Source organism: Talpa occidentalis, unplaced genomic scaffold, assembly GCF_014898055.3.
Source record: "Talpa occidentalis isolate TD23 unplaced genomic scaffold, MPIMG_talOcc4v2.1 talOcc4.17, whole genome shotgun sequence".
In the NCBI taxonomy this organism is placed as follows: Eukaryota; Metazoa; Chordata; class Mammalia; order Eulipotyphla; family Talpidae; genus Talpa; species Talpa occidentalis.
In genome coordinates, this window is record NW_023601754.1 from 6,267,284 (window position 1) to 6,282,020 (window position 14,737).

The 14,737-nt window shown below is 37.6% G+C and overlaps 1 protein-coding gene across 2 annotated transcripts in view; it reads left to right on the top strand.

Moving 5' to 3' along the window:
• CBFB (core-binding factor subunit beta) overlaps positions 1–14,341 on the top strand; it is a 44,097-nt gene extending 29,756 nt beyond the window's left edge. For both annotated transcript variants that reach the window (XM_037515843.2, XM_037515842.2), the window contains exon 6: positions 12,086–14,341. In XM_037515843.2, coding sequence (XP_037371740.1) covers positions 12,086–12,108 — 23 coding nt within the window. In that variant the 3' untranslated portion in view covers positions 12,109–14,341. The remainder of the gene's footprint in view (positions 1–12,085) is intronic.
• The last annotated feature ends 396 nt before the right edge of the window (positions 14,342–14,737 follow it).

The following is a 14,737-nucleotide window of genomic DNA, read 5'->3' on the forward strand; positions in this document are numbered from 1 at the left end:
TTGTGTATTCTCTTTATTTTTTTTTAAGATTTATTTATTTATGCATACAAGAACTGGGGTACAGGCCAGAGATGCGGTGGGTAAGGGGATTCACCAGAGACAGAGTGGGAAGCTGAACAGGCAGATCTACTGAAATATACTGCTGGCACTGCAGTGGCTGCAGATAGCTTCATAGTGGTCTGTCTTAACCCCTTGCACCACCAGGGTGGCCCCTGTGTATTCTCTTTAATATAAGAAAATTTGATCTTTTCAAATTAAAAAAAGAATGAAATTAATCCAGTCCTTTTTCTTTTAACCTTTTTATTGTGAAGTAAAATATAAATACAGAAACCAGTAGATTACTACAGGAAATGTATATGTACATTGGTTATTATACACCCTTTATAACTATCATCCAGTCATCCATGTCAATAAAACTTTGATTTTTTTTCCTCAGCAATCCCCTTGCTCCATGTGTACATCTAATCATGACTTTCTCCCACCCCTCAAAAGTAATCATTATCTCGGTAGTTACAGTAATTGCTTCCTGATTACTTTTATGATAGTTTTCTTACCCATGACTTCTTCAGTCTTAGACATTGAAATGTAGTCTTGCCCAGTGTTTAAATTTGATAAAACTTTTAATTGACATGGATGTTTAGTTTTTCTTATCTAAAATTGTACCCTGGTTTAAGCAGTCTTCAGCTATAAAAAATAATACTTAGAGTATATAGAAGTTGCTCAGAAATTCTAATTCTAGGGGCCTCCCCTGGTGGCACAGTGGTTGAGCGCTGGGCTGCGAAGCTGCCCGCAGCCTCTGCAGCACCTGTTCGATCCCCGGCCCCTGGCGAGGGTCCCACATGGCATGCAGACCTCTCCTGCTGTGCCCACTGCTCCCCTCCTCAGCAGTGTACTTCGGTCCTTCTGCCTGCTCTGCTCCCCGCTCTGGCTCTGGTGAATTCTCTCACCCTCCTGCACATCTGACTGTACCCAGTGCTTGTATAAATAAATAAATAAATTTTTTAAAAAAAATTCTAATTCTATAAAAAGTATACTTTAACAAAACAAGAATTATAAAGATAAGAGCTAATGTTTTAAAAAGAATATTTTCAGATGTTAATACCTATCACATGCCTCAAATTCATAAAGTTTAATCAGTGTAAAGATTTCACACAAGAAGAAATAAAAACCTAGCATAATTCATCTTTGATAATCATAAGAAGTGGAGTTAAAAATATATCAACTAGGCAGCTGGGTGTCTCTTGTCATTGCCACATCCAGCACCAGTTTGGTAAATTAAAATCAGCTACCGCAGGAGCATTCACAACATGGACATTGGCAAACACTTCAAATCAGGGCTTGGCTTCTTGATCTCCCTCTCACTCCCATTTTTTCTCCCAGACAGCTGGTTGTTAAACATCTATCAGAGCCCTATTTATCAGAATCCATATCATAAAACCTATTTTCAAAAAAATATATATATATATATCAACTAGGGGCCTCCCTTGGTGGCACAGGTGGTTAAGTGCAGTGCTGTGAAGCTGTCTGCAGCCTCTCAGTGCCAGTTTGATCCCTGCGGGCCGGCGAGGGTCCCACATGGCGCGGCGGCAGACCTCTCCTGTCGCGCCCACTACTCCCTTCAGCAGTATATTTCATCATTCTGTCTGTTCTGTTCCCCGCTCTGTCTCTAGTGAACCCTCTCACCCTCCTGCGCCTCTGGCCTGTACCCCGGTTCCTGTATAAATAAATAAATAAATAAATAAATAAATCTTTTAAAAAATACATATATCAACTAAAAGAGTTCGGGAGATCAGAAGCACAACACTGAACTGTGCAATTAAAATGGTTAAGATGGTAATTGTTAATGATACATACATTTTGCCACAATAAAATTTGTTCTAATACAGAAAATTGTGGGGGTTTTTCCATGCACAAAATTGTATCGACACTATTATTTCTGTCCTTGAGCAGCTATCAGTCTTGAGGGAAAATAGATATGTGTAAACAGATGGCTGCAATCTACTTTAGCAGCAGCCCTGCGTGATTGAGGTTCAGAGTGGGAACAGTGGCAATCTAGAGAAAGCATACTTACATTTGCCTCTGCTGGGGGATTTACAGGAGAAATACTTGCAGGGATTTGAAGGAAGAGTGTAAACTGGCCAGCTGGACAGGTCAAGAAAAGTACTCTGGTTTTTGTACATGGCAAAGAAACAGTGGTGAAATAACTATTCAAAAGTGTGAAGGAGTAAGAGATCTCCCCACATCAGAGAACATGAGTGATCAGTCTTTCTGGAGCAAGCTAGTATGACTTTAAATTCAGGGAAGAATTGTTTTAGAAAAAGTGTTTTTCAGCTACAATAGATTTGAAAAGTAACTATTTGATAATGGACTTAAGGAGTTTGGGAATAAATTTTTGTCTTTAAAAAATTGTTAAGAATTGTCCTAAAAATTTTAGTTTGCTTGTTCTTATAAATAGTATTACTTGAAAAAAACATTTTGTGAGTTTATATGTATGTGTATATTTAAGTATGAACAAAAGCATAATCTGTTGATGTATCATATAACTTGTTACTCAGATAGATTATATCAGACTTCCTTGAGATTCCTGCAAGAAGCCATCACTGTTTTCTCTCAGAAATTGTGAGAATTAAATAGGAAAATGCTTGTAAAGCACTTAGTGTGTTGCTTGGTATGTGAATGCCTACAGTAAATAATAGATCTAAAGTACTTCTTTTAGCACTAAAAGCTCTACCACAGTGCTGGTTCCAGTTAATTGAATTATCTGGCTAACAAGAGCATCCTTTTAGTTCTCTAAAGTGTATCAGGGCACTTTCCCTGCATTATGACCTAGAGCATAGAGAAAATGGTTAGATTTTCATCAATGATTTAAGATCCTGCAGTCCCTTATGGCAGTAATTTAAAATATCAGTTCTTACAGAGAACAGTCATCTACAAATTGGGTTGGAATCTGATTTTAGAGGTTGCGTTGGCCATCACTTACAGGAGTTAAGGGTATGCATGTGTTTTGATACTTTGCATGTATATATATTTTGCTTTCCTTAAAAAAATAATAAAATCCCAATGTTAGCTTATTTTCTTGCATTTTACTTTCTTTTTCTAAAAGAACAACATTGGAGTATAATGTTGTCTTTCCCCCCTGCAAATTCAAGCATCTATAGGGGACCTTACATCATACAGTCTGACATTCTTACTACAATTGAGGAAACAGACTCTGAGAAAAACTGGACTTGACCTCTTTCAAATAGTTGGTTAATGGAAGGAAGAGTGAAGACTAACCAGTTTCTTAACCAAAGGGTCTCCACAAATACAGCCTAGCTTTGGGAAATGAATTTCCACATCACCCATAAAAATGATTAAGTTGAAAAATAAAATTTGCCAGGAGAGGTTAGAAACCATTTTGCCTGGAAAAGAAAAAGCTGAAGCTGAAAAGAATAATAATGGCTCCAGTGGGTGGTCTTGATGCCTTGACTAGAAACAACAGCCAAGGAGCACTGGTAATTTGTGGGGAGCAGTAACCAGTAAATGGTCCTTGGAAGCTTGAGATCCTGGCAGCACAAGAGCTTAGGGACGAGCCACCCCTGTTTAGATAACCTCTGAGATCTCCAGCCCTGCCATGCTAAACTTTTAAAGGTAGTGCTCACAAGCATTTAATACACGTGTAGAGTTAAGGTTACAACAGTGGGAAGCAGAATTCCATGTAGAGAATCGCCCAAAAGATTGTGATTTTTGCCAGTGTCTTCTAACCTGAAACCAGTTATAAAACTCCATGGGCATGTTTTCATTCACCATTTGTAAAATTTTCAGTCTATCTATAGTTTTCAATCTATCATTCAATGGTGGGATTCAGCATTTTCTTTTTCTGGTTTTTCTGGGAAAAGGTATTTTAGTGGTACAATATTTTCTTTATCTTTCAGAGGTAAATGGCATATTATCATTAATTTGGCAAGTGAAAAACTAGTGAGTTGAAGAAACATTTATTTTAGTAACCTTGTCCAAACGCTGTTAAATCTTTGGTACAATAAAGTGATATGCAGAATAGTGTATAATGCCTTACGCTTTTAGGTATTTTTAAAAGGACTAGATACACATCTTTGTTTAGATGTGCATGGGCTCTTTCTAGTAGGATGTGTGAGAAACTTCACCTGGAAACTAGAGGGAAATCAGCTATCTGAGGGGAGGGGCACATGGAGGGTGATTATTTTTCACTGTTTATCACTTGTGCATTTTAAATTTTGTATCATCTGCATCAATCACCTGCTTAAAAATTTTTAAAAATTTTAATGTTAACAGAGTACTCAAAATAAGCATCTAGATCTTGCTATCTGTATTCTCTAGTATACAGGACTGTTTTAAAAATTATGAAAGTCTTTCTTCATTTGAAGCTTTATACAGAACTTCATTTTATGAAGCATTTTTTTTTTATAGAGGCATGTTTTTTTTTTTTTCATTTATTTATTTTGTTTGTTTGTTTTGTTTATACATGCACTGGGTACAGTCAGAAGTGCGGGAGGGTGAGAGAATTCACCAGAGCCAGAGCAGGGAGCAGAGCAGGCAGAAGGACCGAAGTACACTGCTGAGGGGAGCAGCGGGCGGCAGGAGAGGTCTGCGCGCCATATGGGACTGGGGAGCAGCCGGGGATCGAACCGGTGCTGCAGCCGCGGGCAGCTTCACAACCCAGCGCTCAACCGCTGCGCCACCTGGGAGGCCCTTATGAAGCATTTTAAAGAGGCGATGCTCTGGGTGAAACGGGGGTAGGGGTTGTCCGGGTCTTCCTGTAGGGTCCCTGAGGGTTCCTCCGGAGTTCCCTTCAGGGAACCCAGTAGATGGTAGAATAGATTGAATAACTGGAGAATCCTTGATGATGTTGAATGAGCATGAAATTTGTAATCCATTACCCTGGTTTTAAATCCTGGCTCTACTACTTGTTACCATGTGACACTGGGGAAGTTGCTTATCCTCTTGTGCCTTATCTGTAAAACGGGTTATATCCTACCTTTTTCTTTTTTTAAAAAGATTTATTTATTTATACAGGAATCGGGGTATAGGTCAGATGCACGGGAGGGTGAGAGGATTCACCAGAGACAGATCGGGAAACAGAACAGGCAGACTGACAAAATACATTGCTGAGGGGAGCAGCGAGCACAACAGGAGAGGTCTGCCACACCATGTGGGACCCTGGCTGGGATCAAACTGGCGCTGCAGAGGCTGAGGACAGCTTCACTGTGCAGCGCTCAACCGCCTGCGCCACCAGGGGAGGCCCTATATCCTACCTTCTAAGCTGCTATCTAATTCAGTATGATTTTTAAAATGGGGCCTTTAGGAAAGATAGTTTTGTTTTGTTTTTTTTACACCATTTTTTACTTTTGTACAATGTATGCATTTTCATCTCGGGTATAGTCCCCGTGAAATACCCACCACCCATTCACCCGTGAATGGTGAACCATCACCATAGTCCCTTATGCCCTTCCCACCCATTTTGATCCCACTCCCTTCTTCCCACCCCCACCCAACCCCCCCACACAATGTCTCTGGCTTATAGTTGCCTGTTGATTGTGATTTTTACTTTATTATAATTACTTTTTTTTACCCCTGATCCCTTATTTGGATCCTCTATATTCCTCCTATAAGTGAAACCAACCGATATTTTTTTTCACCCCCAACCGCCCTTTCTATGCACCCTGGCTCACAATATATATATCTGGAGTGGCAGCAGAACATTAAGGCAGCACATCCTAATATTAAACTGTGAAAGTCTAGACTCTAGTGGTGTATGTTTGTTTTTTTTTTTTTAACAACAATAAAGGATTTTGAGCTTTTCTTGGTTCTGCTGGAGGTTGAGATAGCAGTTGCCCATGGGGCTTCCTAGTGACTGGAAAGGGGACATAAAGAGAAGTTTCCAAGTTTGGGTAGTGTTCTATTTCTCATCTGGGCACTAATTGCATGAGTGTGTTCCACTCAGTGAAAATTTACCATTAGGTATTTATGATTTGTGCACTCTTTTGTACTTTAATAAAAAATAAACTTTATAGGAAAAAAAAATCACAGACATTTCTTCTGTAAAGTGCCTTTTCTCCCTGAGACTCCCTCCATGATTTGAAATTGATGTTACCCATGACAGAGTTCTCTTCAGGTTACACATTTCTATAACTGTAATTCAAATGTCTTACTTTTAGCTTTTTTGAAAGGAGATTGGGTTTAATAAGGGACAGAGATAGTACTCTGGTCATACCTAGATAAATTGGGAAAAACTTAGCCATTTGTTTTATAGCAACTCACACATATGCCGTGTGTTAGGAGTCCACTTTCAACTTGATTGGCCTCTTAACCTGAACTTGTAATACAGCACTTGTTGGCTCTTAACTCAAGGTGATGGTGCTGAAAGAGATTTTCTTTATCATTATCTAGAAAATGCTTTCATATCTAGTTAGGCTAAAAAGCATTAGCAAAAAAATTGTCTTTAATATCAGAGAATGGGTAAATAATTACTGCTTATTCTACTTCAGGCAGCTCTAAGACCATTCAGCAAATCTTAGAATTTTATGTGGAAACAATTTGGAAATAAAAACAGGCAAAAGGCTTTATGTGGTTTTGTATTTGTGTTTTTATGCTTTTGGAGACTTCAGTTCTGTGTGGTCCCAGCCTCTATTTATTTTAAATTCCCACAGACTTCAGTTTTTTACTTACTTGACTACCAACACTCATTTTGTGTAAGGACAAATTAAAGTAAGAATCTGTCTGTGCTGGGCTTTCCTGAGGCACGTTTTGGGTAAAGGCAGTAGATGAGAGTAAACTGGGAATGTGAACTTAGAGTAAGAATGAGAATTGGGGAAAAAATGAGAGAATTGGAGAAAGATAAATGAGTCTTTCCTCACTTACCCATTCTAAAAGGAAAGGTGTCTTGGTTTGCTCTCTATCATAGGAGATGTAGATTTTATTAAAATTTACTTTAGTTGGGCCTCCCTAGTAGTGCAAGGGTTAAGACGCAACCTGTGAAGCAATCCACAGCCACTGCAGCAGGAGATCCATTCCTGGTCAGCCAAGGAGCAACCCACATGGCCCAGCAGGCTTCTCCTGACTCACCCCGCTGCTCCCCTCAGCAGTGTACTTCGGCCAGTCCGCCTGTTCTTTTCCCCACTCTGTCTCTGGTGAATCCTCTCCCCCCCAACCCCAACCTCTGGCCTATACCCCAGTTCTTGTATGCATAAATAAATCTTGAAAAAAAAAATTACTTCAGTTAACCTTGTTTTAGTTTGTAAAAAATAATGCAGGATGCAAATCTTTTTTAACATTCGAAAATTTCACATAGATAAACTGGGAGGTGATGAATAGCTTTCTTGTAACAAAAGCGTGAGAAATATGTGCTGAATATACGACAGTGTTGCTTCACACATGATTCTTAAATTCTCCTACCAAGTATATCTCCATTTTTGTGGAACTGAGGCTGAAAGAACAAGAAGTTTGTCCAAGATCATATAACTAAAGTACTAAAATCATCCAAAGCCAGAAATGTAGATTATTTCTACTGTCTCTTTTATTTAGAAATGTTACTTTTATATTTAAAGTTTTCCATAAGTTTTATACCTTATTCTTTGTTATGTTGTGTTTTAACCTTTTTAATCAGTTTAGGGAGGGCCTCCCTGGTGACATAGGGGGTTAAGTCTCAGCACTATGAAGCTATCAGCAGCCACTGCAGCATGAGTTCAATTCCCTGCCAGGGAGCTACCCACATGGCATAGCAGACCTCTCCTGTCTCACCTGCTGCTCCCCTCAGCAGTGTATTTCAGTCAATCTGCCAGTTTTGCTCCTCACTCTGTCTCTGGTGAATCCTCTCACTTCTGGCCTACACCCCAGCTCTTGTATGCATAAATAAATAAAATGAATCTTTTAAAAAATAATAAGTTTGAGGAAAGTGCATTCTGTTCTCTCAATTTAAGACTTAAAATTTCTGCTTTATGTCTCCTCTAAGTGATAGCAATTAAAAGCAATAGCAGGCCTCCCTGGTGGCGCAAGGGGTTAAGCACAGCACTATGAAGCTATCTGCAGCCTCTGCAGCACGAGTTCAATCCCCGGCCAGCCAGGGAGTAACCCACATAGTGCAGCAGACCTCTCCTGTCTCGTCCACTGCTCCCCTAAGCAGTGTATTTTAGTCAGTCTGCCTGTTCTGTTCCCGTCTCTGTCTCTGGTGAATCCTCTCACCCCACTGCACCCCTGGCCTGTACCCCAGTTCCTGTATACATAAATAAATAAATCTTTAAAAAAATAGATAAAAGCAATAGCAATTACTTAGGAAGCTTACATTAGTACTAAATGTGAATTAAAAGGTTCATCTTTCCCAGGAATCTGGGTTTATACTTTGAGTGCCACATTGACTGCTTCAGTTCAACATTATGGAAATCACTTAACTTTCTTGCTCTCAGGCTGAACATCCATAAAACGAATGGAACTAGATCTTGAAAACACTGTACCACTCTGAAATTCTTTAATGCTATGTTCTGATCTGGCCCCGTGTCAAACAACGTGATTAGCACAGTGTATGGATGTGCATTCAAAAAATTGTAGCCATTTTTGATTATTAGGGAAATCAAGTTTTACTCATTTTCTTTTTATTTTTTTAAAAGATTTATTTTTACATAGAACCGGGGTACAGGCCAGAGGTGCAGGGAGTGAGAGGATTTACCAGAGACAGAGTGGGGAACAGAACAGGCAGACTGACTGAAACACACTGCTGAGAGGAGCAGCGGGCGAGACAGGAGAGGTCTGCTGCGCCATGTGGGTAGCTCCCTGGCTGGTGATCGAACTGCTGCTGCAGTGGCTGCTGATACCTTCATAGTGCTGTGTCTTAACCCCTTTGCGCCACCAGGGAAGCCCTTGAATTTAATGGAGGTAATGTTGGTTTACATTGTTGTGTTTTGGAGGTATAGGATCTCCCCCTTTCAGTGTTGTTACCATAGTGTTCTCACCACCAAAGCACCCATAGTCTACCACTGCACTCCCTTCCCATTTTGTGCTCACCCCTCCCCTCCCCCTCTGAATGTCTCAGTTCTGTAGTCTGCTTTCAAGGTCTAGGTTTTGAGTTTGACTTTATCTGGCCCTTGGTCAGGTTTCTCTAGTTCTGTTCATTTTCATTTGATATCAGCTCTTGGCTACCCCCGCACAGCCCTGACTGGTAGGGAAAACTCCAGCTCCCTGGTGGCTGTTCCTTGTCTCCATTTTAGACTGCCTTCTAGAAATGGATTTGCCATGTTTCTAGGTAATGTACATTGAAAGAGAAAAAACAGGAGAACAAGTAGTAAGCAGTCTATAGTAAAATGTCTAGATTAAATTCTCTATAAACGTTAAAAACAGATTTGTATTCTGAACAGACTTGAGTGTCTGCTTTATATTAAAACTTTATTCCGAAATAACTATTGATAAAAGTTAGAATCAAGGATCCATGAGGATTGACTAAACTAGAAATTACAAGCTTTGTGCTTTTGGAATAATTGAGTTCAGAGCACTTCCTTTCCCATCATCTAGTCTAGCTAACTACGCATAAAAGAATTGCTTCTAAAACATCAGCCTATATTAGAAAGCTGTCACATTAGAAGGCACTGCTTCTCAAGGGCAGCTCATCTAGTTGTTGAAACCCAGTGCTGTGGGAACTATTGCACTGAACCTAAATCTGTTTCCATATTTGTCTCCTTCATATGACAACCCAGGCATTGTCCCTTCTAGCATTAAATTTCTTCCCAGCTCTCAGTTGTCCCTCTTCTGCTCATAGTTATACTATTATCACTTACACTCCTCTTATTTTTCCTATTATTGACTCTCCTTCACATTGTCTTCCCACACATCTTCCACATTCCTTCTTCACAATGTAAATAGAAATCAAAAATATAAATAGCAAAACAACTTTCTTCACTTCTCCCCATGCTTTACAAAAATATATTTTAATCAAACCCATGGCAACCCTGAATAGCCATGACCAAATGGGAGAACTCCAGGTAACTGTTATTTGTCACTCATTTGGAGTCATCCTGTTATTAAAATAACTTAAAAATGATTCTTACCCCAAGACAAAAGCTGAAATAGCCTTTTCACAAAGTATTGGTAGGTTAGTAGTGATTATAAATATTTAATTAGGATTGATTTTTTTTTCCAGATTTTTTCTTCATTGCTCAGCCCCTTTCTACCTTCATTGACTGAAGCCAGATGCTTATATCACCATCTCTAATTTGCAGAATTGATCTGTCCTTATACTACATCCAGCATTGATTCTATATGGAGCATAGATCGTTTTTCTGATGCATATGGATTCCATAGCTCTCTCACTCTGAGATCACACACAGCATAACTTTAACCTGACCAGTTAATCGAAAGGAATGTGTTAAAATGTAGTCCGTGTGAAGTATGCTAGTTAAAAAGTTAAAATCTTCTAAAGAGAGGGCCAGTGGCGCAGGTGGTTGAGCACTGCACTGTGAAGCTGTCTGCAGCCAGCCGGGGAGATACCCACATGGTGTGGCAGACCTCTCCTGTCTCGCCCACTGCTCCCCTTAGCAGTGTATTTCATCAGTCTGCCTGTTCTGTTCCCTGCTCTGTCTCAGGAGAATCCTCTCACCCTCCCGTGCATCTGGTCTGTACCCCAGTTCTTGTATAAATAAATAAATCGTTAAAAAAAATCTGCTAAAGAGATACATAAAAATGTCTAAGAAAGACTGATTTTACTTATTTGGTTTGAAAGTGAATAAGGCAGTGAGTGTCCTTTTTGTCGAAACGACATGACCCTCTTGAGGAATTAGGAAATAGCTGGAGCTTCTGACTAAACTTGATCTTATAGAAGTGTGACTTTGTTGAGATATTTCTTTGAAGGTCAAGGATGCCTTTTCTCTTAACAGCTGCTTTAGATCTTAGGAATTAAGTGTCAATTTTAGGATATGTTTGTTCGTAAAAATTAACAGACATTGGAGAATCAATTGGTGATACTAATACACAATTCCATTTAACTAAAAATTGCACTGGTGATTAATTGCATTTAGTTCTAGTTACTGGCATCTAACAGGTGGCAAAAAAATCAAGATCCAGATAAAAGATGATGGTGGCTTAGAGTAGGGTGAGAGTGTGGACGTAGTCAAATTATCTAATACAGGAAAACTGTTGCTAAAGGAGCCAGGGTCTGGATACAATCAGATGTTTATGCTTGACTGATATTTGTAGTCACTAAAGAAAGATCATGAAAGAATGTGAATTGGAATTTGTAAAAAGAGACTGAAAGTAAATGTTGCATGTGAACCAAAGGGGCACTGTGTTATATAAAACCATGTATTAGCAGTGTCAAGTACAGTATGTTAGATGTTCTCTTAAGTAATTTGCCATAAATAGTTTAACTATAAGTGTTGTTACAGTTAATTGAATTGAATCTTGAAATCCTCTATGTTTATAATTGTCAAGTTTCTTAGGAGTTAAATACTGTTACAAAGATAACTTACAGAGATAGATGTATACCGAGAACTCTTTAAATTTAAATTTCTATTTTTGGTTTTGGGACAGTACTTTATCCACAATAATTCTGGATTTTATTTCCCAAGATAGAGGTGTCTAGTTAAATTTCAGTTGACAGAAGTGGAATTAAGACTTGAAATTCACTACTACAGTCATAAACTGGTAGACCATATACTACTGTATGACTGAGTTTCTTCATCTATAAGATGGATGAATAGTACCTATGTTACAGGTGATTGGTAGCAATTAAACTGGCTCATCTATGGAGTGTTTAGGAGAGAGCCCAGCATATAGTTGGGTGCTCTATACATGTCAGCTATTACTAAAAGGGAAAGTTTGCTTGGGTCGATTGGCTGTGTTAAAATTAAGCCCGCTAGCCTCAAAACTATAAATATAGATTCATTGTTCTTTCAACATTCGTTGATATGTACTATATAAAGAGGAAAAATAATCCATACTTAATTTTAAGTCTTTTCTTACATATGGAGATAGTGGTTAGGGTTTTTTTAGTTGTGAAATTATGTGCTACTGTATCTTATATTTTATATAACAACTTTGATAATTCAAAACTCATTTTGACCCCAATCTATGATTTTTGTCATTGCAGGCAAGAAGACAACAAGACCCTAGTCCTGGTTCTAATTTAGGTGGTGATGACCTCAAACTTCGTTAATTAGTAGCACAGCAGATGTGTTCCCATCTTTACATATGTGTTGTTTCTCGTTGGCAGAAATAATTGATTAAAAAGACCAGAAACTGTGATAACTGGAGGTACTTTGGTCTAATTCTCAACCGTAGGCAGTTATAAGACATCACAAACTGCCATGGTTTTGCACTAAAATTATAATACCTGCATTTCTAATTTTGTATGCATGTAGCCAGTAATAATTTGAAATTTTTTCCTATGCAAGCTTACCTTGTTGGCATTATTTTAGTGAGTTGAAACTATCCACTTGTAAAGCTCTTCTTTCACTCCATTTTAATTTAAAGTTCATGTCATTTTAAGACAAGTCAAGAAATTAAAATTTTTATCAGAGGGTTTTTTCCCTAGTCGGTTGCTCTTTTTTTTGTAATTTTAGATGGCTATACGACTTCATTTTAGATAGGCATTCTTGGTTTTTGTGTTTTGTTCCCCCAATTTCCTTTCATGTTTTTATAATCTATGGCATTTAAACTGCTGATATGTTTGCATTATTTACAAGCTAAAAACCTAGTAGCATCGAGCTGTCTGCCACAGCCTTCTAACACAAAGTTTACAGTTGTTAAAGTTGCAGTATCCTTTCAAATGTCAGTAATCAGCTCCTTTCCTTTTTAAACATAAAATTTAAATTGGTATTAATTCTAACCTGTCCCAGATCTGTTTTAGATTCTGTTCTGTAATCATGAGTTGTGTGGAGATAATTCTCCATAGATAATAATATTTCTACTGAAATGCCTAAAAGAAGTCACAGGCTGGCTTCTGTTTTATTCAGGGATTTTTTTTTTTTAAGTCAGTCAGAAAAGGGATACTGGAGCTTCTTCATGTATGTAACAGCATATTAAACTGGAGACAGTGATGAATCAGCTACAAGGTAATATTGTATTAAAACCATGTTTAACATGTCTGCTTTTTTGTGTATTTTAAAATGCAAGCTTTTGTAAAAACAAAGCTGGGTGATAAAAGATAAGAGAAAATGTTCATCTGTGCAGAGGATACATTTTCTTCCATTAATTATCCTGGGAAAAAAATTCACATCTATATATATGGTATTTTTCAAAAGGACTATTAATAGAACCTTTTGAGATGAATTAGTGTAAGAATATTTTTTAAGAATAGCTTCACTGTCAAATTGAATGCAACTTTTTTTTTTAAATACAAGACTGGAAAAAAGTGCTAAGTCATTTGGCACCTCCTTAAAATATTTTTCATGGTCACATTCATTAAATGTTAGTACATTTCTGAATTTTTGCAAAAATGTATTTTATCATAATAGAATGGCATTATTTTAAAGAGTTTGAAAAACGGACATGGTCAATTCAGAAAATGAACTGAAGTCTGAATAAGGTCACTGCATTTAAAACTTATATATGTACTTGATATTGGAGGTCTGACTTTCATTGTATATAGGTCTTATAATTCATAAACATATCCTGTATCTGAATAAAAATATTTGTTATATATTTGAAGTCATGCATGGTAAGGAGTTTGTTTAAATTGTTATCAACAATAGTGCATCATAAAAGACCATGCTGATTTTGTGTGACTAAATACTATGAATGAATTTGGTTGGTATTTGGTGTTATACAGCTCACATGTTTACACACTCAGTGCCCTAATTTCCCCTGAGGGAATTGCCTTTTTAAGTGGTCCTTACAGTGGTGTTTTAAGGTTACTTTATTACTTTATTACAGAGCTCCTTGGTTTTTGACTTCTGCACTTAAATTTTTTTAGTAACGTGATGATGGTACATTTTTCTCAGTTGCATCTAGCTGAGGGCTTTCAGTCCACCAGTAACTAAAATCACATGTTATTAAATGTTCATGTTGCCATCCTCCTGTAAATACTGGGTTTTTCCAATCATTTGGCACTATGCTGCTTTTGTCTGTCTTAATGCTGGCATTAAGATCATGAGCCCTTTTTCTCCAGTAGTACAGGCCTTGGAAACTACTTTTATTAAGTTATTGATGCAATTTGATATTTTTCCATAATCTGTATTTAAACAAAATTACATCATTGCATCATCTTTTCTAAATTCATCTCCATAAAAACTTGCCTTAAGCTTCCAGATTGCTTTTGCTACCATTAGCCATACTGTTGTTTATATGTTTAATTTACTTTCACAATAAACTTCTGTGTAGTAAAAACAGGATCTTGGCTCTTTATTGACATAATCCAACAATTTTTATTCTAGTGTTCAATGTGACCAAAATATTGTTTATCCTGAACCTTTCTTTGATCTTGCTTGCTCACCTTTAAAACAGCAGCAACAGTGGCATCTAGTGGTTATTTCTGCTAATTCCAAAAGAAACCTTTAATGTCAATATCACACAATACTAATTTCTGTTTATTATTATTTTTAAAAGTGACCTTATTTAGTTATTCTATAATACCTTAAAAGGAAGACTTCCAAAAATTACACATCCATATTAGTACCATCTTTCAAGCTAATCATTTTAAGGATACACAATTTGATTGTGCTGGTATTGTATCAGGCAGTCTTAGGAATTTTCCTGTTATTTTTCCCATACCAGTAAATTAAGCCTTTTACTTTAAAAGATG